Genomic DNA, 23,285 nt, shown 5'->3' on the forward strand with positions numbered 1-23,285 from the left:
AGAAAACTAAGTGAATCATAAGAGACTATGTTACTCAAAATTTCACAAATATATTAACAGCCTTGAGGAAATGGGTGATTTTTATGGAAATTAGAAAGACTGCATGTGTCTATATATGGATAGATATATCAATATAAATACATATATAATCTAAACAGAGAAAAGATGAAGAAATAAAGATGACAAAGAGATAGTTTTCAAAATAATGCATCATATCCAAATATATTCATAGGAGAATTCTATACTTTTAAAGATCAAACACGAAAGCAATGTTAATTGTTCCAGACATGTTTATTCTGCTAAGGGAGTTGAAATACTTTAAGGGTGAGCAAATCCATCCCATATTTACAGTACTGAAAACACTCTAAAGGCCTGAACATAATCATTCTGTAGAAGGATAATCAAACATATTTAGGAATATTTGAGTCTTCTGCAGTTAAGGAGGTGCCACAATTTTTAATCTTATTGAAGTATAGTTGATTTACAAGGTTGTGATCATTTCTGCTGTATGACAAAGTGACTCAGTTATATATACACATATCCATTGGCTTTCAGATTCTTTTCCCATGTTGGTCACATTTTTTTTCATGTCCAACGTACCCGGAAGATTTCTGTTCAATGTGAGTTTCCCCATGCACACTGAGTCTGACTTCTGGGAAAAAATCTTCCCGCAATCAGTAAGTATATAAGGTTTCTCTCTTACGTGGATTCTGATGTCCAGTGCAGTGTCTCTGGTGACAGAAGACCTTTCCACAGTCACTGCATTTGGAGGGTTTCTCCCTCATGGGCACTCTCTGGTATGTGATCATCTGTGATTTCCAGGAAAAGGTTATCCCATAGTCAGTAGATTCAGAAGCTTTCTCCCTAGTGTGGATTCTCTGATGAACAACTAGCAGAGACTTCTCACAGAAGGTCTTTCCACATTCACTGCACTCATATGGTTTCTCTCCAGTATGAGCTCTCTGATGTATAATGAGATGTGACTTCAGGGAAAAGGCACTTCCACACTCAGTACACTCATAGGGCTTCTCCCCTGTATGAATTCTCTGATGAATGATGAGGGGTGATTTCTGGGAGAAAGTTTTGCCACATTCACTACACTCATATGGTTTCTCCCCTGTATGAATTCTCTGGTGTATAATAAGAGGTGATTTCTGAGAGAAGGCTCTTCCACATTGTGTACATATATAAGGTTTCTCTCCAGTATGAAGCCTGTGATGGCCAGTGAGGTGTGACTTCTGGGAAAAGGCCTTCCCACAGTCAGTACATATATAAGGTTTCTCTCCTGTATGAATTCTTTGATGTCCTATGAGGTGGGATTGCTGGCAAAAGGTTTTCCCACATTCACTACACTTATAGGGTTTTTCTCCAGTGTGCGTTCTCTGATGGATGACAAGCTGCGTTTTCCGAGGGAAGGTCTTCCCACATTCGGTACATTCGAAGGGTTTCTCTCCAGTATGAGTTATCTGGTGTATAAGGTGGGACTTCTCACAGAAGGCCTTCCCACATTCATGGCATTTAAAGTGCTTCTCTCTGGTATGAACTCGCTGATGTATAATGAGGTGTGACTTCTGAGAGAAGGCTTTTTGACACTCAAAACATTCATAAGGTTTCTCTCCCGTGTGGACTCTCTGATGAACAATAAAGGGTGACTTCTGGGAGAAGGCCCTCCCACACTCAGTACATTCATAGGGTTTCTCCCCAGTATGAATCCTCTGATGCACAACGAGGTGTGATTTCTCACTGAAAGCTTTCCCACAATCCCCGCATATATATGGCTTCTCTCCAGTATGAATTCTTTGATGTATAATAAGCTGTGACTTCTTAATAAAGCCCTTCTCACACACGCTACAAACATTGGGTTTCTCCACAGCTTGAACTTTCTTATACTGAATATGGGCTTGTTTTTGACTGAGAACGTTTTCACATTGACTAGGTCCATGGGATTTCATTCTGATGTGAATTTTCTCAGGCATATAACAGGAAGAACTATAGCTAGGTAGTCTCCCACATCCAAATCTCTCAATGGGGTTCTTTCTTATACAGCTCCTATTACAAGTCAGTGAGTCTAAATTAGATTTCAAGCTCTTTTCACATGAATCAAAGTGATGGAGTGTTTTACTTGAAGGATCAAGGTCTATGCACCCACTGAATATTTTTCCAAATGTATTAAATTTAGGGCCTCTATTCTTGGTCATTGTCTCATGGCTGAAGATTGTGATTTGTCTCAAAGCTCTACCTTGGTTTCCTTGATATCTATATATCTGACCATCAATATGCCAGACTTTAAAGATAGAGTACAATGAATTATCCCTTGGGGTTCTTTCCAATATTTCCCTTTGAAATGAAAATTCTCCAGAAATGATCTGCTGGAAAGAGTCAGGGCTTTTCTCTCTGTCTGAAAGAAGAAAAAGGTAAAATCACCATAAAGAAACAGAAATGAACAGAAGTTCTAAGAGGGTGACTGATGTAAAGTGGATGTTTAAAAGGAGACCTGATGAATTTGAAGGAAAAAAAGAGGCTGTTCATATCAGGGAAGAAGAAAACGTCCTCTTAGCCATCTCTCCAAATCTCACTTACCTGAGTAGGTCCACCTTGGCAACTCACTCTCTCTGATCCATGGGTCCTCTCCATGTTCCAACTTGGAGATTATGTCTGGTTTTATACCTGAACACCCTGTTAAGGGAAAATGACAATGGCCTTGGCAGCTATGAAACTCATGAGGATAAGAAACAGTTTCAGGGACCTCCCAGCAAAGACAGATCTTTAACTCACAAAAATCAATACCAGATATAAGAAAAATGTAAACATAAAAACTGAAACTATAAAACATTCTGTTAATGGAAAATCATAAAGGTCATGATCTTGACAGCTCTCAGAGATAAAGAGGATTTGATTCTTTGTTACACAGAGAATTTGCCCTCACCCACAGAGACCAGATGGCTATAGATCTCCAGCATCACATCCCTGTGTAGCGTCTTCTGAGCAGGGTCCAGCTGCTGCCACTCTTCTTGAGTAAAGTTCACAGCCACATCCTCAAATGTCAGGGGTTCCTATAACAGCATATTCCTGTACAATCTGCTCATTCCAATTACCTTTACCACTGCAACATCTGTAGGAGCCCTACTTTGCACTTTGTGTAACATACTTAATGAGAAAAACAATGTAAAATCCTGCAATTAGCAAGAACAATTAGTGGAACAGAATAGAGAGTCAAAAAATCAAGGCAAATAAAGTGGGAAATTTAATATATAATAAAGGTGGCATTTCAAATAAATGTGGAAAAGATAGATTATACAAAAATGGGTAGTCACCCTGCTGCTGCCACTGCCAAACACTCTGGGCAGTGCCCAACACTTGATCACTGTCCCTTCTCAGGAACCTACAACTAGGAGCAGCTTGTGCAGCACCTCCTGTGAGGGCTAAGCAGGATGAGGTGCTTCTGGCATGGTCTACAGGAGGTGGAGGCAAACCACCGCAATTATGTCTGGCTCCAAAGGTGGGAGTGTCTCACCACCACTAGGGGTCCATGAACAGACACAACTTGTAGCCCCATTCACCTCAAAGACACCACGAAGGAGGGCACTGTGACTGAACACTACCTGTTGGTGCTCTCACACCCCTGGGAACACACCCGCCCTGCTGCTGCCACAGCCAAACGCTCCAAGCAGTACCCACATGCCTGATCTCTGTCACTTCCCAGGATCCTGCAACTAGGAGCAGCCTGTATAGCATCTCCTATGTGAGCTAAGTGAGATGGGTTGTTTCATGCATGGTCTACAGGTAGCAGGGGCAAACCACCACAGTTATCACTGACTCTAGAGATGGTTATGGCCCACTCCCACTAGGGGCCCCTGAACAGGCACCACCTGTGATTCCAATCACCTCAGAGCAGGGCATTGCAATTGAACACAAGCTGTTGTTGCTCTCACTCCCCTGGGAACTCACGCACCCTGCTGCTGCTACTGTCAAATGCTCTGGTCACCTTGTAGATCTGCCTAGAGCTCATTACCACTTCCTGGGGCCCTGCAACTAGCAGTAGCCTGCACCACATCCCTGCAGGTCCTTGCTGCTATTGAGAGCCCAATGACCAGGCATTGACTAATGGTCCTACCCATTGTCTCCTTCTCCCTGAAAACACAATGAGCATCCTGGGGATAACAGCCTGCTTACACCAAAGAAAGAGACAGCAAATATTCAAACTCCCACACCAAAAATAAATAGTAACCCCCCAAAAAATACAAAGGGTTATTCTTGCACAGAAGTAGCCTTACAAGACTACAGTTTGGCTTCCCCAAACTCACAAAAAAAGAAAAACCCAAGCAAGATGAAGAAGCTCAGAAACTATTCCCAGTTATAGCAACAGGAGAATTCACCTAAATCAGTCAACAATGAAACAGACCTCTGCAGTCTGACAGACTTTGAGTTCAAAAGTGAGGAAGTGAAAATACTGAAGGAATTAAGAGGATATGAACAATAATGCAGATTCCTTTAGAAAGGAACTAGAAAATATAAGGAGGAGCCAAGAAAAACTAGAAAATTCATTTTCAGAGACACAAATTGAGTTAAAGGCAATAAAGAGCAGAATGAATAATGCAGAGGAATGAATTAGTGATGTGAAAGATAGAATAATGGAAATCACCCAATCAGGACAGCAGACAAGAAAGCAATATAAGAGACCAGTGGGATAATATAAAGCAGGCCAATCTATGCATAATAGGAATTCCAGAAGGAGAAGAAAAAGAAAAGGGGATTGAAAATATATTTGAAGAAATTATGGCTGAAAACTTTCCAAATCTAAAGGATACTGATATCAAGATACAGGAAGCACAGAGGGTCCCAAACAAGTTGAACTCAAACAGGCCCACACCAACACATATTATAATAAAAATGGCAAAAGTTAAAGATAAAGAGAGTATTCTAAAGGCAACAAGAGAAAAGCAAAGCATTAATTGTAAGGGAACCCCCATAAGGCTATCAGCTGATTTCTCTACAGAAATACTAGAGGCCAGAAGGGAGTGGCAAGATATATGTAAAGTGCTGAAAGGAAAAAAATTTGCAACCTAGAATACTCTATCCAGCAAGAATATCATTTAAAATAGAAGGGGAAATAAATAATTTCTCCAACAAATAAAAGCTAAAAGAGTACAGCAATACTAAACCCATTCTAAAAGAAATACTGAAAGGGCTTCTCTAAATTAAAAAAGAAGAAGAATTAGGATGGAGGAAACCACAGCTGGAAAGAAGTCACTTAAATAAGCCAACATACAGAACTAAACATGAAGATGTTAAAAAAAAAAAAAAGACATCAACCAAAAAAAAAAAAAAATTAAAAAAAAAAAAAAAGACATCAAAATCATACAGTGTGGGGAAGGAAAGTAAGAAAATGTAGGTCATTTTTTTATTTTAATGATGCATTTGATCCTATATGACTATCAAGCTAAGGAAACAGACATAGGAAGGCATTACATACTTAAAAAAAAACAGGACAACCACAAATCAAAACTCAACATTACATTCACAAAAACTGAAAAGAAAAGTACTCAAGCATAAAATAAATGGAAACCATCCAACTGAAAAAAGAAAAGAGAAACATAGAATCAACTGGAAAACAAAGTTTAAAATGGCAATAAATACATATCTATCAATAATCACCTTAAATGTCAATGGACTGAATGCTCCAATCAAAAGACACAGAGTAGCAGATTGGATGAAAAAGCAAAAACCTTCAATCTGCTGTCTGCAAGAAACTCAGGGGCAAAGGACACATATAGATTAAAAGTGAGTGGATGGGTAAATATTTTTTATGCCAATGGACAAGACAGGAAAGCAGGAGTTGTGATACTCATATCAGACAAAATAGACTTTAAAACGAAGCCCATAAAGAAAGACAAAGAAGGACACTAATGGTTAAAGGATCCATTCAAGAAGAGGATATTACAATCATCAATATATACGCCCCAAATATAGGAGTACCCAGGTACCTACAACAAATACTAACAGACAGAAAAGGAGAAATTGATGGGAATACAATCATAGTAGGAGACTTTAACACCCCATTCACATCACTGGACAGATCCTCTAGACAGAAAATCAATAAGGCAACAGAGATCCTAAAGGACACAACAGAAAAGTTAGACTTAATCGACATTTTCAGGACATTACATCCAAAAAAATCAGAATATACATTCTTCTCAAGGGCACATGGAACATTCTCAAGAATTGATCACTTACTGGGGCACAAAGCTAACCTCAACAAATTTAAGAGTACAGAAATTATTTCAAGTATCTTCTCTGACCACAATGTCATGAAAGTAGAAATCAACCATAGGAAAAGAAATGAGAAAAAACTGCTTACATGGAGACCAAACAACATGCTACTAAAAAACCAATGGGTCAATGAGGAAATCAAGAAAGAAATAAAAAAAATACCTTGAGACAAATGATAATGAAGAAACAACCACTCAAAATCTATGGGAGGCCACAAAAGCAGTGCTCAGAGGGAAATTCATAGCAATACAGGCCTTCCTCAAAAAAGAAGAAAAATCTCAAATCGACAACTTAACCCACCACCTAAATGAATTAGAAAAAGAAGAACAAACAAAATCTAAATCAGCAGAAGAAAGGAAATCACAATGACCAGAGAGGAAATCAATGAAATAGAGATTAAAAAACAACAGAAAAAATCAGTAAAACCAAGAACTGGTTCTTTGAAAAGGTAAACAAAATTGACAAACCTCTGGCTAGACTCACCAAGATGAGGAGAGAAAAAACCCAAATAAACAAAATAAGAAATGAAAATGGAGAAGTCACAATGGATACTACAGAAATACAAAAAAACCATGAGAGAATACTATGAACAATTATATGCTAACAAATTTGACAACCTAGAAGAAATGGACAACTTTCTAGAGACTAGCAGACTGCCAAAACTGAATGAAGGAGAAATAGATCAACTGAAGAGACCAATCACTAGAAATGAAATTGAATATATTATAAAAACACTCCCTACAAATATAGGTCCAGGACCAGATGGCTTCACAGGCGAATTCTACCAAACATACAAAGAAGAACTTATACCCATCCTCCTTAAACTTTTTCAAAAGGTTAAAGAAGACGGAACACTCCCAAAGACATTCTATGACGCCACCATCACCCTAATTCCAAAACCACGCAAAGATACCACCAAAAAAGAAAACTATAGGCCAATATCTTTGATGGATATAGATACAAAAATTCTCAACAAAATTTTAGCAACCGAATCCAACAACATTATCAAAAAGATCGTACAACACAACCAGGTGGGATTCATCCCAGGTTCACAAGGATGGTTCAACATATGCAAATCAGTCAATGTCACACACCACATTTACAAAAGAAAAGTCAAAAACCACATAATCATTTCAATAGATGCAGAAAAAGCATTTGACAAAGTCCAACAGCCATTAAAAACTCTTACCTAAGTGGGTATAGAGGGAACATACCTTAACATAATAAAAACCATTTATGACAAACCCACAGCAAATATAATACTCAATGGAGAAAAGCTGAAAGCCTTCCAGCTAAAATCTGGAATAAGACAAGGATGCCCACTCTCATCACTTTTATTTAACATAGTATTAGAAGTCCTAGCCACAGCAATCAGACAAATAAAAGGAATCCAAATTGGAAGAGAAGAGGTAAAATTCTCACTGTATGCAGATGACATGCTACTATATATAGAAAACCCTAAGGACTCCACACAAAAACTACTTGAACTGATCAACAAATTCAGCAAAGTAGGAGGACATAAGATTAACATTCAAAAATCAGTCACATTTCTGTATACGAACAATGAAATATTAGAAAAGGAATATAAAAACAATACCTTTTAAAATTGCCCCCCCAAAAATCAAATACCTGGGAATACACCTGAACAAGGAGATAAAAGACTTATATGCTGAGAACTATAAAATATTAATCAAAGAAATTAAAGAAGATGTAAAGAAATGGAAAGATATTCCATGTTCCTGGATTGGAAAAATTAATATGGTAAAAATGGCCATACTACCCAAAGCAATATTCAGATTCAATACAATCCCTAACAAAGTACCCATGAAATTTTTCGCAGAACTAGAACAAACAATCCAAAAATTTATATGGAACCATAAAAGACACAGAATTGCCAAAGCAATCCTGAGGAACAAAAACCAAGCAGGAGGCATAACTCTCCCAGACTTCAGGCAATATTACAAAGCCACAGTCATCAAAACAGTGTGGTCCTGGTACCAAAACAGACAGACAGACCAATGGAACAGAAGAGAGAACCCAGAAATAAACCCAGACACCTATGGTCAATTAATCTTTGACAAAGGAGGCAAGAACATAAAATGGGAAAAAGACAGTCTGTTCAGCAAGTATTGCTGGGAAAACTGGACAGCTGCATGCAAATCAATGAAACTAGAACACACCCTCACACCATGCACGAAAATAAACTCAAAATGGCTGGAAGACTTAAATATAAGACAAGACACCATCAAACTCCTAGAAGAGAACACAGGCAAAACATTCTCTGACATCACCCTGACAAATGTTTTCTCAGGTCAGTCTCCCAAAGCAACAGAAATAAAAGCAAAAATAAACCAATGGAACCTAATCAAATTGACAAGCTTTTGCACAGCAAAGGAAACCAAAAAGAAAATAAAAAGAAAACTTCCAGAATGGGAGAAAATAGTTTCAAATGATGCCACTGACAAGGGCTTAATCCCTAAAATATACAAACAACTTATACAACTCAACTGCAAAAAAGACAACAACCCAATGGAAAAATGGGCAAAAGACCTGAATAGACATTTCTCCAAGGAAGATATACAGATGGCCAACAAGCACATGAAAAAATGCTCAACATCCCTGATTATTAGAGAAATGCAAATCAAAACTACCACAAGATACCACCTCACACCAGTCAGAATGGCCATTATTAATAAGCCCACAGATAACAAATGCTGGAGGGGGTGTGGAGAAAAGGGAACCCTCTGCACTGTTGGTGGGAATGTATGCTGGTACAACCACTATGGAGAACAGCATGAAGGTAGCTTAGAAAACTAAACATAGAACTACCATATGACCCAGCAATCCCACTCTTGGGCATATATCCAGACAAAACTTTCCTTTAAAAAGACACATGAACCCACATGTTCATTGCAGCACTATTCACAACAGCCAAGACATGGAAACAACCTAAATGTCCATTGACAGATGAATGGATTAGGAAGATGTGGTATATATACAAAATGGAATGCTACTCAGCCATAAAAAAGAATAAAATAATGCCATTTGCAGCAACATAGATGGAACTAGAGATTCTCATCCTGAGTGAAGTAAGTCGGAAAGAGAAAGACAAATACCATATGATATCGCTTATATCTGGAATCTAATATAAGGCACAAATGAACCTTTCCACAGAAAAGAAAATCATGGACTTGGAGAACAGACTTGTGGTTGTCAAGGGGGAGGGGGAGGGAGTGGGTTGGACTGGGAGGTTGGAGTTAATAGGTGTAGACTATTGCCTTTGGAGTGGATTAACAATGAGATCCTGCTGTATAGCACTGGGAACTCTATCTAGTCACTTATGATGGAGTATGATAATGTGGGGAAAAAATATATGTGTAAGTGGGTCACCATGCTGTACAGTAGAAAAAAAATAATGTATTGGGGAAATAAAAAAATTGGGTAGTTATTAAAAGAAATCAAAAGTTGGATACACTATTTCATACTATTCACAAAAATAAAATTTAGATCTAGCAAAAATTTATGCAAAGAAAAAGAAGCCATAAAATAAAGACAGGAGAGCTAGATTTGTTTTTCAAAAAATAATTGTAGGAGTTCCTGCCGTGGCACAGCAGAAACGAATCCGACTAGGATCCGTGAGGTTGCAGGTTTGATCCCTGGCCTCGCTCAGTTAAAGATGTGGTGTTGCCACAAGCTGTAGTATAGGTCACAGACGTGGCTCGGATCTGGTGTTGCTGTGGCTGTGGCATAGGCCGACAGCTATAGCTCCGATTAGACCCCTAGCCTGAGAACCTCCATATGCCGCAGGTGCGGCCCTGAAGAAAACTAAAATTAAAAAAAAAGAAAAAGAAAAAGAAAAAAAGAATTGTAGAATGGAGAAGACTCTTCTAACAAAGTATGCTATAAAACACAGATGCCACAAAGGGGAACTAATCAGTTTGACTACTTTATGAATTGCATGGCAAAATACATCATAAACAAAGCACAAGCAATGAACTAGGGAGAAGATATATGCACAACCCAGAGGATGGACAAAGAGCTAATGTCCTCAATATAGAGAGAGAGCTCCTATAAAGCAAGAAGAAAAAGACCAACAACTTAACATTTTTAAAAAACAGTCAAAGGACATGACCTTCAGTTCACAGAAGGGGAAATGCAAATGAGAATTCTAAACATGGAAAATGGTGCTCAATTTCATTCACATGAAGAGAAATGCAAATTAAAACAAGACATTATGTTTCCTTTATATATTATTGAAGATTAGAGTTTGATAAGTTACTGAGTTGGTGAAGATGTTAAGCACACAGATTGTGGGTATATGCTGGTACAATAGATTTTAAGGGCAATTAATTTGGCGATATGCATCAAAAATTTTTAATTTTTTCAATTTTTTTTTTTGTCTTTTCTAGTGTCGCACCCTCAGCAGATGGAGGTCTCCAGGCTAGGGATCTAACCGGAGCTGTAGCCGCCAGCCTATGCCAGAGCCACAGCAGCGCCAGATCCGAGCAGCGTCTGTGACCTACACCACAGCTCATGGCAACACCGGATCCTTAACCCACTGAGCAAGGCCAGGGATCAAACCCACAACCTCATGGTTCCTAGTCGGATTCACTAACCACTGAGCCACGACGGGAACTCCCCCATCAAAATTTTAAATGTACATATCCCCTGAGTAGCAATTCCATTTCTAGAAATTATTCTATATAAAGTTTCATGTATGTGACCAAAAGAGCACATTTGAAGGTACTGCACTATAGTACTGTTTATAATAGCATAAAAAAGGAAACAGCCTCATGGGGGATTGGATGAATCAATTAAGCTTCAATCCCCACAAGGAAATACCATATGGAACCATAAAAAGCAATAAGGAAACTCTACATAGAAAGATATGCAACAATCTCTAAGATATACTGTTAAGTGAAAAGAAAATCATGGACATTGAGAACAGATTTGTGGTTGCCGGGGTGGGGATGCACTGGGAATGAGGGGTTAATAGATGCAAACTACTGCCTTTGGAATGGATAAGCAATGAGATCCTGCTGTATAGCACTGGGAACTATTCCTAGTCACTTATGATGGAGCATGATAATGTGAGAAAAAAATATGTACACATGTATGTGTGACTGGGTCACCTTGCTGTACAGTAGAAAATTGACAGAACACTGTAAACCAGCTCTAATGGAAAAAATAAAAAGTATTATTAAAAAAGATATACTGTTAAGTGAAAAAACTATTCATCCACTCAGTAAGCACGTGCTGAATACCAGACACTGTTATAAGCACTAGGGATACAGCAGGAAAGAAACATGGCCAAAACACCTTCCCTCGAGGACAGGCAACAAGGTTGAGAGACAAATCACCGCCCAGCCAAAAAAAATTTTAGTATGTACTCCAAAATTCATATTACTTATACAAAAAAGGTGTTAGGAAGCAATAAGCAAAAGTAAAGAAGGGGAGATTTGCAGAGAAACACAAAATGGCAAATGATGTGTGAAAATATGCTGATGCCCATTTAATCATTAAAGAAAAGCAAATGAAAATAAGATATAATGCTCAACCATAAAAATAGCAAGAATGAAAAGCACTAATGCTATCTGGTAGTGGGGAAATATTGGGAAATAGACCTCCTAGTAAATTATTTATAGCCACATGTAGAAACTGAACACTCAAAATAAAAATAGAATTTGAGAAATACTCTTTAAATTTTACACATGCTTGCTCTCTGACCTAGCACACTCATGTCTAAGAATTTGGCCTCCATAAGTGCTTGACAAATACACAAAGATGTATTTATAAGGTTGTTTCCTTATTTATGACTTCAACACTTTATAGTTCTGGCTAGACTATATACTAGCCAGAACTATATAGCCATGCCTCAATTTCTTCATCTGAAAAAAATAGGGATTATTAATAATAGTACCTAGCACAAAGCATTCCTGGGTAAATTAGATGAGTTAATTCCATTAAAATTTATTATAATGGTGCCTGGCACACAGTAAGCCTTCAGAAGACAGTGGCTGTAATCATTTTTATTATTCTTACTATTACTAATCAAAGAAAAAAACTAGAAACAATAAAAAAGGACCATTAACAAGAGGCTGGTATCCTAAAAACATTAAAAGAATAGCAAAAGGATACTATGACCTATTTTATGACAAGAAATTTGAGAATGCAGATCAGAGGACAGTAAAGTATGGTCCACAGGCCAAATCTGGCCCACAAGCTAAGAGTGGTTTTTACACTCTTAATGGTTGGAAAAAAAGGTAAAAAGAATATTTTGTAATATGTGAAAATTATATGAAATTCAACTTTAAAGTGTCCATAAATAAAATATTATTGCATCGAAGCCATGCTCATTGATTTACATATTATCTATAGCTGCTTTCAACCTACAATATCAGATCTGAGTGACTGTAACAGAGACCATATGGCCCACAGGGCCAAAAATATTTCCATCTGGTCATCTACAGAAAAAGTTTACCAAAAAAAAAAAAAAGGTTGTGGCATAGGCTGGCAGCTGCAGCTCCAATTTGACCCCTAGCCCAGGAACTTCCATGTGTTGCAGGTGTAGCCCTAAAAAATAATAATAATGATAATAAAATTCAATTTTAAAAAAGAAAGAATAGGAGTTCCCGTCGTGGCGCAGTGGTTAACGAATCTGACTAGGAACCATGAGGTTGCGGGTTCAGTCCCTGCCCTTGATCAGTGGGTTAACGATCCGGCGTTGCCGTGAGCTGTGGTGTAGGTTGCAGACGCAGCTCAGATCCCGCGTTGCTGTGGCTCTGGCGTAGGCTGGTGGCTACAGCTCCGATTCGACCCCTAGCCTGGGAACCTCCATGTGCCGCGGGAGCGGCCCAAGAAATAGCAGAAAGACAAAAAAAAAAAAAGAAGGAAGGAAGGAAGGAAGGAAGGAAGGAAGGAAGGAAGGAAGGAAGGAAGGAAGGAAAGAAAGAAAGAAAGAAAGAAAGAAAGAAAGAAAGAAAGAAAGAAAGAAAGAAAGAAAGAAAGAAAGAAAGAATTGTAGACTAGGTCATTAGCAGCTTGTTGAGGCCTGGGAAGAGACATGGTCACTTTGTTCACTCAAAAAGACATTTATCAAATGCCTATTTTGTATTGGGAACTGGACATGCTAAGAGTGGTCTAGTCTAGTGGAATATAGAGAAGTTAACACTTTACTCACTGTTGTTAGGTTTTTGCCTTTTTTAACCTTGGTCAATGTTTTGCTTGTATCTCTCTCATAACATATTTATTACCACATCCTGTGTTTATTAATATGTGGGGGTTTTTTTCTTTTTTGGGCGCCCCTCCAGCATATGGAAGTTCCCAGGCCAGGAAGTGAATCTGAGCTGCAGCTGCAACCTAGGGCACAGCTGCAGCAATGCTGGATCCTTAACCCACTGCACTAAGCCAGAGATCAAACTGGCAACACCACAGCGACAACCAGATCATTAACCCACTGTGCCATAGTGGGAACTCCAATTTGTGTATTTATCTTACCCTCTTCATTAGATTTTTAAACACTTTCAAAAGGGGGGGGGAGAAAAAGTTTATACTGACCCCTAACTTAGACAAACTGGACAAATTACTTGAAAATCACAATTTACCAAATCCAACATAAAAAGAAAAAGGTAATTTGAATGGTACTATATCTTTTAAATACATTGAATTCATAATTTAAAACCTACCTATGGAGTTGCCGTTGTGGTGCAGCAGAAACAAATCCAACTAGGAACCATAAGGTTGCAGGTTCAATCCCTGGCCTCACTCAGTGGGTTAAGGATCCGGTGTTGCCATGAGCTGTGGTGTAGTTCACAGATGTGGCATGGATCTGGCATTGCTGTGGCTGTGGTATAGGCCAGAGGCAGCAGCTCTGATTAAACCCCTAGCCTGGGAACCTCCATGTGCCATGGGTGCGACCCTAAAAAGACCAAAAAAAATATTAAAAAACTAAAAAAATAAAACCTACCTATGAAGAAAACTCCACACCCTAATAACTTCACTGGAGAATTCTTCCAAACATGTAAGAAAACAAAAATACTAACCTTCCCAAACTCTTCCAGATAATACTTCCCAAATTGTTATATGGGGCCAATATAACTGTGATGCCAGAACATGATGAGAATAATACAAGAAAGGAAAATGGGAAGCCAGCATGTCTCATGAGCATAGTAGTAAAAATCCTAAGCAAAATATTAATAAGGGACTGGCTAGGTGATGATGATGGTTACAATGGTGATGATGATAGCAATGATGATAGGGGTATGTGGAGACACATGTTAGATAAAGCAAGTCCGGCCACCTGATGATAAAATTTGTAGCTGGCTGAGAAGTACAAAGGACTTCCCTAACATCTATGTTGGGGGAGTGGGTTAAGAATCCAGCATTGGTGAAAACTAACTGGTTCACAGAGACTCACCTACAGGAGTGAGAGTTCTGAGCCCCACATCAAACCCTCACGTGCGGGGATCCGGCACTGGGAGTAAGAGCCCCTAGAGCATCTGGCATTGAAGGCCAGTGGGGCTTGTGCACAGGAGCTCCACAGGACTGGGGGAAACGGAGACCCCGTTCTTAAAATGCACACACGGACTTTCACGTGCACTGGGTCCCAGGGCAGAGCGAGGTCTCCATAGGAATCTGGGTCAAACCTGACTGCAGTTCTTGGAGGTCATCCTGGGAAAACATGGGTGAATGTGGCTTGCTGTGAGGGAAGAACATTGGAAGCAAAGCTCTTGGGAATATTCAGCAGCTGTGCCTTTCTCTGGAGGTGGCCACCTTGGGAAAATCTGGCCCCACCTGTCAGTCAGTGCTGAGAAGCCCCAGGGCAAACAATAATCCAGGTGGGATCACAGCCCCACCCCTCAGTAAACAGGCTCCCTAAAGACCCCTCAGGCACACAGATGCCTCTAATCCCATCCAGAGACTAAGCCCCACCCACCAGAGGGATTAGAATCAGCTCCACCTACCAGTGAGTGGGCAGGCATCAGCCCCTCCCATCAGGAAGCCTACACCAAGCCCCCATAATGACTTCAGCCACAAGGAGGGCAGACACCAGAAGTAAGAGAGGCTACAACCCTATTATCTGTAAAAAGGTCACCACACCAAAAACCTATAAAAATGAAGAGACAGAGAACTATAACTCAGATGAGGGAGAAAGGAAAAACCCCAGAAAAGCAGCTAAGTGATGAGGAGATTCTCAGCCTCCAGGAAAAAGACTTTAGATTGTTGATGCTGAAGATGATGCAAGACATTGGAAATAAACTGGAGGCAAAGATGGATAACGTACAGGAAACACTGACCAAAGAGATACAAGATATAAAACTTAAACAAGAAGAGATGCAAAATACAATAACTGAAATAAAAAATTCACTAGAGGCAGTTAACAGCAGAATACAGGCGGCAGAAGAACGAATAAGTGAGGTGGAGGACAGATTAGTGGAAATTGCAGATGCAGAACAGAAAAGAGAAAAAAGACTGAAAACAAATGAAGAGTCTCAGAGAACTGTGAGACAACATGAAATGCACCAACATCTGTATTATAGGGGTACCAGAAGGAGAAGAGAGAGAGAAGGGGACAGAAAAAATATTCCAAGAGATAATAGCCGAAAACTTCCCTCACATGGGAAAGGAACCACTCACTCAAATCCAGGAAGCACAACGAGTACCATATAAAATAAACCCAAGGAGGAATACACTGAGACACATATTAATCAAACTGACCAAAATTAAAGACAAAGAGAAAATCTTGAAAGCAGCTAGGGAAAAGAAACAAGTAACATACAAGGGAACCTCAATAATGTTATCAGCAGATTTTTCAGCAGAAACTCTGCAGGCTAGACGGGAGTGGCATGATAATGTGATGAAAGGAAGAAAACCTCCAATCAAGATTAATCTATCCAACAAGGCTCTCATTTAGATTTGAAGGAGAAATCAAAACCTTCACAGATAAGCAAAAGCTGAGAGAATTCAGCAACACTAAACCAGCCTTACAACAAATACTAAAGGAACTTCTCTACAGCAACAGGAAACAAAAATTCCACAAATGACAAGGCTCACCAGTGAAGGTATATATTCAGTAAAGATACGAAATCATCCATGCACAATTATACCACCAAAATCAGGAATCATGAGAAGAGGTGGGTACAAATGCAGGACACTGGAGATGAACTTGCAGTTAAGAGAACGACAACTTAAAACAATCTCATATACATATAGACGCTTATATTAAAACTTCAGAATAACTGCAAACAAAAAATCTGCAATTGATACACAAACAAGGAATCTCTGGAGAAGAAATATATCTCAGAGTAAATAAGTGCATAATCCACCATGAAGGGAATCATTTGACATCATTCTTCAAATGCTGAAGTCTTCTTATATCTGATTCTGATTTCCTCTCCATCAAAGAATTTATGATAATTATAATTAAATAATGCAACTGTACAATTAAATAATACAATTCTACAATCGTATTATTAATAACCATTTCTCTCCATGGTACAATGTAAGGTCTATAATGTTTTGTTTATCACATCACCTAGAATGGTGTAATGCCTATACTGAAGAATCAATAAGAAGTAACAATCGTGAGGACATATTTATATAGTTACACTGTTTATTAACCAATTTATGCATTTTATATTTTACTTATTTTCAGAGGGTATATTATTTTTGTTATTCTTACCAGTTAAGTTATTCTTTTTATTATGCTATATAAAATATTTAATGGTTAAAAAAAAAAAAGAATCCAGCATTGGAGTTCCCGTCGTGGCTCAGTGGTTAACGAATCCGACTAGGAACCATGAGGTTGTGGGTTCGATCCCTGGCCTCACTCAGTGGGTTAAGGATCCGGCGTTGCTGTGAGCTGTGGTGTAGGTTGCAGACGCGGCTCGGATCCCGTGTTGCTGTGGCTCTGGTGTGGGGCGGTGGCTACAGCTCCGATTCGACCCCTAGCCTGGGAACCTCCATATGCCGTGGGAAGCGGCCCTCAAAAGGCAAAAAGACATAAATAAATAAATAAATAAATAAATAAATAAATAAATAAATAAATTAAATAAACTTCACCAGATTAGAAAAAAGCAAAAGTAATATTAAAAAAAAAAAAAAGAAGAATCCAGCATTGTCACTGCTGTAGCTGGGTTGCTATGTTGCAGGTTCAGTCCCTGGTCTAGGAACTTCTGCATGCCATGTACCCAGCCCAAAACAAAACAAAACAAAAAATCTATTTTTGTACATGTTCAAAATTGAAATTTCTACAATAAAATGTATTCAAGCTACATTTATTGGATATATTTCACCAAGAGGTTAAAAAAAAAGTTGCATAACAGAAAATATGGTGTGTTTTTGGTGTGGTTAAGGAAAATACATGAAAATAATATGCTCTCTCACACATATTTATACATACGCACCTACACATATAGAGTAGGTTAAATGTGTAAATAATAGAGTTTGGAAGGATCATCCCCAAACTACATAATACCGTTTATGCCAGGGAAGAAGGCAGAAGTTAGACTGCGGAGATATTTCACTTCCTGATTTTTTTACTTTGCTATATGGTTTACATTCTTTGTCCCACATACACATTACCCTTGCAAGGAGAAAAAAATAATAGAAACTCAACTGGAAGAGCAAAGGAGATGCCCTTGAATTAGAGCGTGACCCCACAAACACTGAGATGACAGCAGAGGAGCCACAGAGAACCAGAAAACCACGCACATTCCTAGACTCTGCCAGAAATTTTTAACTAAAAACAGCTTCTTTGGAACAAGATAGCACAGTGAGCTGAAAACCACTGCCCTTTAAGAAAACTTAACAATAAAATTTCTTAGGCTCAAGGCCCAGAAATCTTGACTTACTGAGGATATGAGTGATGAACAGATTTCTCCTGATGGCGAATGCAAATCACCTGATTGTTTGCCCTTTTCACTGTGGCTTCCAGGAAGCTCACAGAGAGTGTTTAGCTCACTTTATATGTAGTAAGAAAAGATGATCTGTATACCTTCACAGCAATTTTAGCTGCATCTTGATCTTCTATTCCCTCTAAATTTATCTAATTCTTATGTTCACCTAATTGCCCTTTCCCATTTTATCCTGAGAAAACCAAGTGGGAAACAAATAAACAACTTATCTGGGACTCAATCATTTTCTTTTCCTCTTTAGAAAGCAATCTGGGTTGGGCAGATATAGAAGAGTCTTCAGAGACCAAGCTGGGTTATCCACACTTCAGTAGCTGGATGTGAAGTATGTTGCTTGTTCATTCATTGAAAACTCGTGGTTCTCATCTGACCAGTAATTCCATTTCTAGAACTTTGTCCTCAGGTAATAATCATAGATGTGTGCAGAGATTTAACTGCAGGAACCTTCATCACAGCTTTGTCTTTAATGCCCTAATGTTGAAAATAACCTAAATGCCTAGGCACTGAGGACTGAGAAAATGTCCTCAAAAGGATGGAAAGGCAGGTAATCACTAAAAGTAACACTATAGACAATTAAGAGGCTCAAGAAATACAGCACCCGGAGTTCCCATCATGGCGCAGTGGTTAATGAATCCGACTAGGAACCATGAGGTTGTGGGTTTGATCCCTGGCCTTGCTCAGTGGGTTAAGGATCTGGCGTTGCCAGGAGCTGTGGTGTAGGTCACAGACGCCGCTCAGAGCTCAGATCGCGAGCTCAGATCAGAGCTCAGATTGCTGTGGCTGTGGCGTAGGCCGGTGGCTACCGCTCCGATTCGACCCCTAGCCTGGGAACCTCCATATGCCGAGGGAGCAGCCCTAGAAAAGGCAAAAAGACCAAAAAAAAAGAAAAGAAAGAAAGAAATAACAGCACCCAAATATGAAGTATGAACCTTGTCTGGAAGCTTAATTTGAACAGATAAAAAAAAAAATCATTGTGATAATCATTAAAATTTGAGCCCTGGGTAGATATTTGCTATTAAGGAATTTAACTACTGATGCTCTGAAGATATTATTGTTAATAATTATCTTACCTTGAATAATGATACAGACCTTGAAGTCCTGATCTTTTACAGATACATAATGGAGTATTTATGGATAAAACAATATGTCTGGGATTTGTTTCGAAATAATAAGGAATATATATGTAAAATTTAATGAGCTGTATACTTAATATTTGTGCATTTTATGTTATACCTCAATTAAAAAGAAAGGAAAAAATCTTGGAGGAAGAAATGAATGGGTGGTCTAGGTTAGGGGTTGGCAAACTTTTTCTGTAAAGAGCCAAATAACAAATACTTCAGAATGGTGAAGCCTATGGCTTCTGCAGCAACTACTCAGATTTGCTGTTACGGGTTGAGAGCAGCCATAGACAACGCACAAAGCAATTAAGCTCACTGGCTGGGTTCCAATAAAATTTCATTTGTGGGTACTATAATTTGAATTTTGCATCATTTTCATATACAACAAAATATCATCCTTTTTTTGACTTTTTTCCAACCATTAAGAAATGTGCAAACCGGAGTTCCCGTTGTGGCTCAGCAGGTTAAGAACCTGACTAGTATCCATGAAGACACAGGTTCAATCCCTGGCCTTGCTCAGTGGGTTAAGGATCTGGTGTTGCTGCAAACTGCAGTGTAGGTTACAGATGTGGCTCAGATTCCTCGATGCTGTGGCTGTGGTGTAGGCCAGCAGCTGTAGCTCCAATTCGACCCCTGGCCTGGGAACTTCCACATGCCACACCTGCAGTCCTAAAAAGAAAAAAAAAAAAAAGTGCAAACCATTCCTAGTTTATGGCTGTATAAAAACAGCAATGAGCCAGATTTGGCCCACTGCTTGCAGTTTTCCATCCGCTGGTCTAAATGAAACAGATCGGCCATAAGTTGATGATTGATGAGGCTGCATGATGTGCATAAGGGGGGTTCATTATACAGTTCCCTCAATTTTTGGGAATGTTTAAAAATTTCCATAAACTATGTAGTACTATGGAAATAAAGATAATGGCTTGGAAAAATAGCCACAAAATGAGGAAGAGTCAGGCCACAAGGTCATGCCTCCAACTGTCTAATAACAAACAAACTTCCATCCCCCAAGATATTAGCATGGCTTGGGGCCTTCCAAGGCTCAACTCTACCTGACACAATCTTATTACTTGGTGTTTAATTTCTTTCATTGGATTTTCTTGGGTATCATAGGAACAGCTCTAACCTTGAGTTCATGGAAGATCCATTAAATATATACAAGATCAGTGCTACAAAATAGTGAATAGGTAATAATCAGGTATTAACTCACTTAATTATCACCCCAAGCCTCACAGGAGAGGCCTTGCCATCATCCTCATTTCCTAGAGAGGATGCTGAGGCCTAGACAGGGAAAGTAACTTGTCTAAGAGCACACAGCCAGTGATTAGAGGGCAAGGTGGTAAGAAAACAAAAAGCAGGAGTTCCCGTTGTGGTCCCGCAGCAGAAACAAATCCAACTAGTAACCATGTGGTTGTGGTTTGATTCTGGCCTCTCTCAGTGGCTTAAGGATCCTGCATTGCTGTGAGCTGTGGCGTAGGTTGCAGGTGCGGCTGGGATCTGGTGTTGCTGTGGCTGTGTCTGGCAGCTGCAGCTCTGATTGGATGCCTAGCCTGGGAACCTCCCTATACCGTGGGTTTGGTCCTAAAAAGAAGAAAGAAAGAAAGAGAGAGAGAGAGAGAGAGAGAAAACAAAACAAAAAGCAGAGAACAACTCCCTAGCTGTTGTGACACCACGGTTTTCAGAGATGCAACCCTCAGTATGCTTCTGGATGCTCTACAAAATTAATTCTCCTTCTAAGTTACAGATGACATTGTTTTTTAACTCAAGAATAAGAAAACGTTAAAATTACATCGTGCTTTACAGTTTAAAATTAACTTAAAATCTTTTTTTTTTTTTTTTTTTTTTTGTCTTTTTAGGGCCACACCCCGGGGCATATGGAAGTTCCCAGGCTAGTGATCGAATTGGAGCTGTAGCTGCCCGCCTACACCACAGCCACAGCAACAAGGAATCCAAGCCACATCTGTGACCTACACCACAGCTCACAGCAATGCGGGATCCTTAACCCACTGAGTAAGGCCAGGGATCAAACCCACATCCTCATGGATACTAGTCAGGTTCAGTATCGCTGAGCCACGATGGGAACTCCTTAAAGTCTTAATATTCAAAGCCACAAGATGAAAAAGAGAAACCAAAAAATGAGATAGTTGCAAAACACGTATCACCAATAAAAGAGTGGAATCTGAATATATGAAAACGATTCCTACAAATCAATAAGGAAAAGGCAGACAATGCAATATAAAAATGAGCAAAAGGTCTGAACAGGCACCTCGCAAAACAGGATCTCCAAGAAGAGATCAATACATATATGAAAAGGTAGCCACTAGGGAAACATAAATCAAATCCTCACTGACCGACTCCTCCATTACAATATCGAAACCACAAGGGCTGGGACTTTTGTTTATTCACGGATGTATTACTGATCTCAAAGAACCACCCCAAAGGATCCCAACGTGACCCTACACACTTCCATTCCTGTACCCATGGACCCTCATCACTCACCCAACAGACCTCCTATTGCTCACTCGACAGATTCACTCACTCCAGAGCCCTTTTCACTCACCCAATAGGCCCCCTTTATTCGTCCCCTTGAAATCCCATCTTTCCCCCTACAGACAGCATTGCTCACCTCACAGATCCTCTTTCACGCCCCCCCCATAAAGTCTCCATCGCATATCCCGCACACCGTTATCCCTGATCCTACAGACTCCCCATCACTGATGTTCACATCATTCAGTCCAAAGGACCCCCTCATTCGTCCTTCCACAAGACCCCGTCACTGACCACACAGCCCCCCATCACTCAGCCGGGCCCCTCACCCTGACTCTGCTCTCAGGACCCAAAAGCTCCTTCTCAAGCCAGGCCGGGCTCCCAGCTTGCACAAATGGGCTCAACATCCCCCGAAAATCCCTTCCCCTTCCAGCCCTCTTCGGTGGGTCTGGATGGCGCATTCGCTTAGCTTTTGCCCGCTCAGAACCATCCGCCGAGCCCAGCTCTGCCAGTAACAAAATGACGTCATTCGCTCTGCGCCAGCAACGCGGGTACCGGCCGGGAAGTGGCTAGTGCCTCACATTGCTTCTGGAGGCTGTCATTCCAGCCAGGGGAAATAGGCGTTTTGGAGCCCGTGATATTTCCGAGGCAGAATATTCGGAACCGGTGCTTCGAAAGCAGTGTGCGGCTCGGGAGCGCCGCGACTGTCCCGGGCGGGAGAATGGGCGTTCTCGGCCGTCAGCAGAGGCACCTCCTGAGCGAAGGCGTGGCGATGCGACCTGCTGCGGCCTTCGGTGGGAACCCGGTGGGGGGAGAGGGGGCGTGCTAAGGCCAGATAGTGGAAGCACTGCCTCAGAGGCTGCTCTGAGGAACCTCACTTCCAAAGCATCTGGAAAAAAGGAAGAATACTTTAACATAAAGTTTGTATTCGCTTGGGGAACTCAGAACACGCTCCGTGCGCGCCACACGGAGCCTATCACCGCCCTCCTGCCCTCCTATTGCTCTTTCCTCAGGTCAAGGCCCGCCCCCTCCTTTCAGTCAGGGCCCTGACTTCTCTGCGTCCCTGGTCTTCCATTGGCTCCTTCGAACACAGAAGGGCCCGCCCCCTCCTGTCAATCACAGCCTAGGCTTTCTGCCCACGTCCTTTAAAGCGGGCGGCCTTTTGCACCCCATTGGAAATCTGAAAGAGTTGGAGTTCCCGTTGTGGCCCAGTTGGTTAAGGACCCAACCAGACAGTTGTCTCTGCGAGGATGCGGGTTGGATCCCTGGCCTCCTTTAGTGGGTTAAGGATCCGACGTTGCCGCAAATTGCGGCTTAGGTCGCAGATGCGGCTGGGATCCGGTGTTGCCCTGGCTGTGACGTAGCCCTCAGCTGCAGCTCGGATTGGAGCCCTAGCCCGCAGGTGCTACCGTTTAAAAAAAAAACAAAAACTGAGTTAATAGAGTCAGAGGTTCAAGGTAAAACCTAAGGGGCATCGATTTTAGAAAACCTAACAAAG

At 40.3% G+C, this 23,285-nt stretch overlaps 1 protein-coding gene across 3 annotated transcripts; it reads right to left on the reverse strand.

The window, feature by feature from the left end:
- Positions 273-22,747, reverse strand: ZNF630 (zinc finger protein 630). 3 transcript variants are annotated; one of them, XM_013990881.2, is made up of 4 exons: positions 22,369-22,747; positions 2,927-3,053; positions 2,581-2,676; positions 273-2,398 (listed from the first exon to the last, which is right to left on the reverse strand). In XM_013990881.2, the coding sequence occupies exons 1-4, from the start codon at positions 22,702-22,704 to the stop codon at positions 675-677; spliced, it is 2,283 nt and encodes a 760-aa protein (XP_013846335.2). In that variant the 5' UTR covers positions 22,705-22,747; the 3' UTR covers positions 273-674. The 3 variants fall into 3 exon arrangements, with proteins under 3 accessions (XP_013846335.2, XP_020936045.1, XP_013846334.1); XM_013990880.2 differs by having other exon boundaries at positions 282-2,398; positions 22,117-22,747; XM_021080386.1 differs by lacking the exon at positions 2,927-3,053 and having other exon boundaries at positions 22,117-22,745.

The sequence above is a fragment of the Sus scrofa genome, chromosome X (assembly GCF_000003025.6).
Source record: "Sus scrofa isolate TJ Tabasco breed Duroc chromosome X, Sscrofa11.1, whole genome shotgun sequence".
Taxonomy (NCBI): Eukaryota; Metazoa; Chordata; class Mammalia; order Artiodactyla; family Suidae; genus Sus; species Sus scrofa.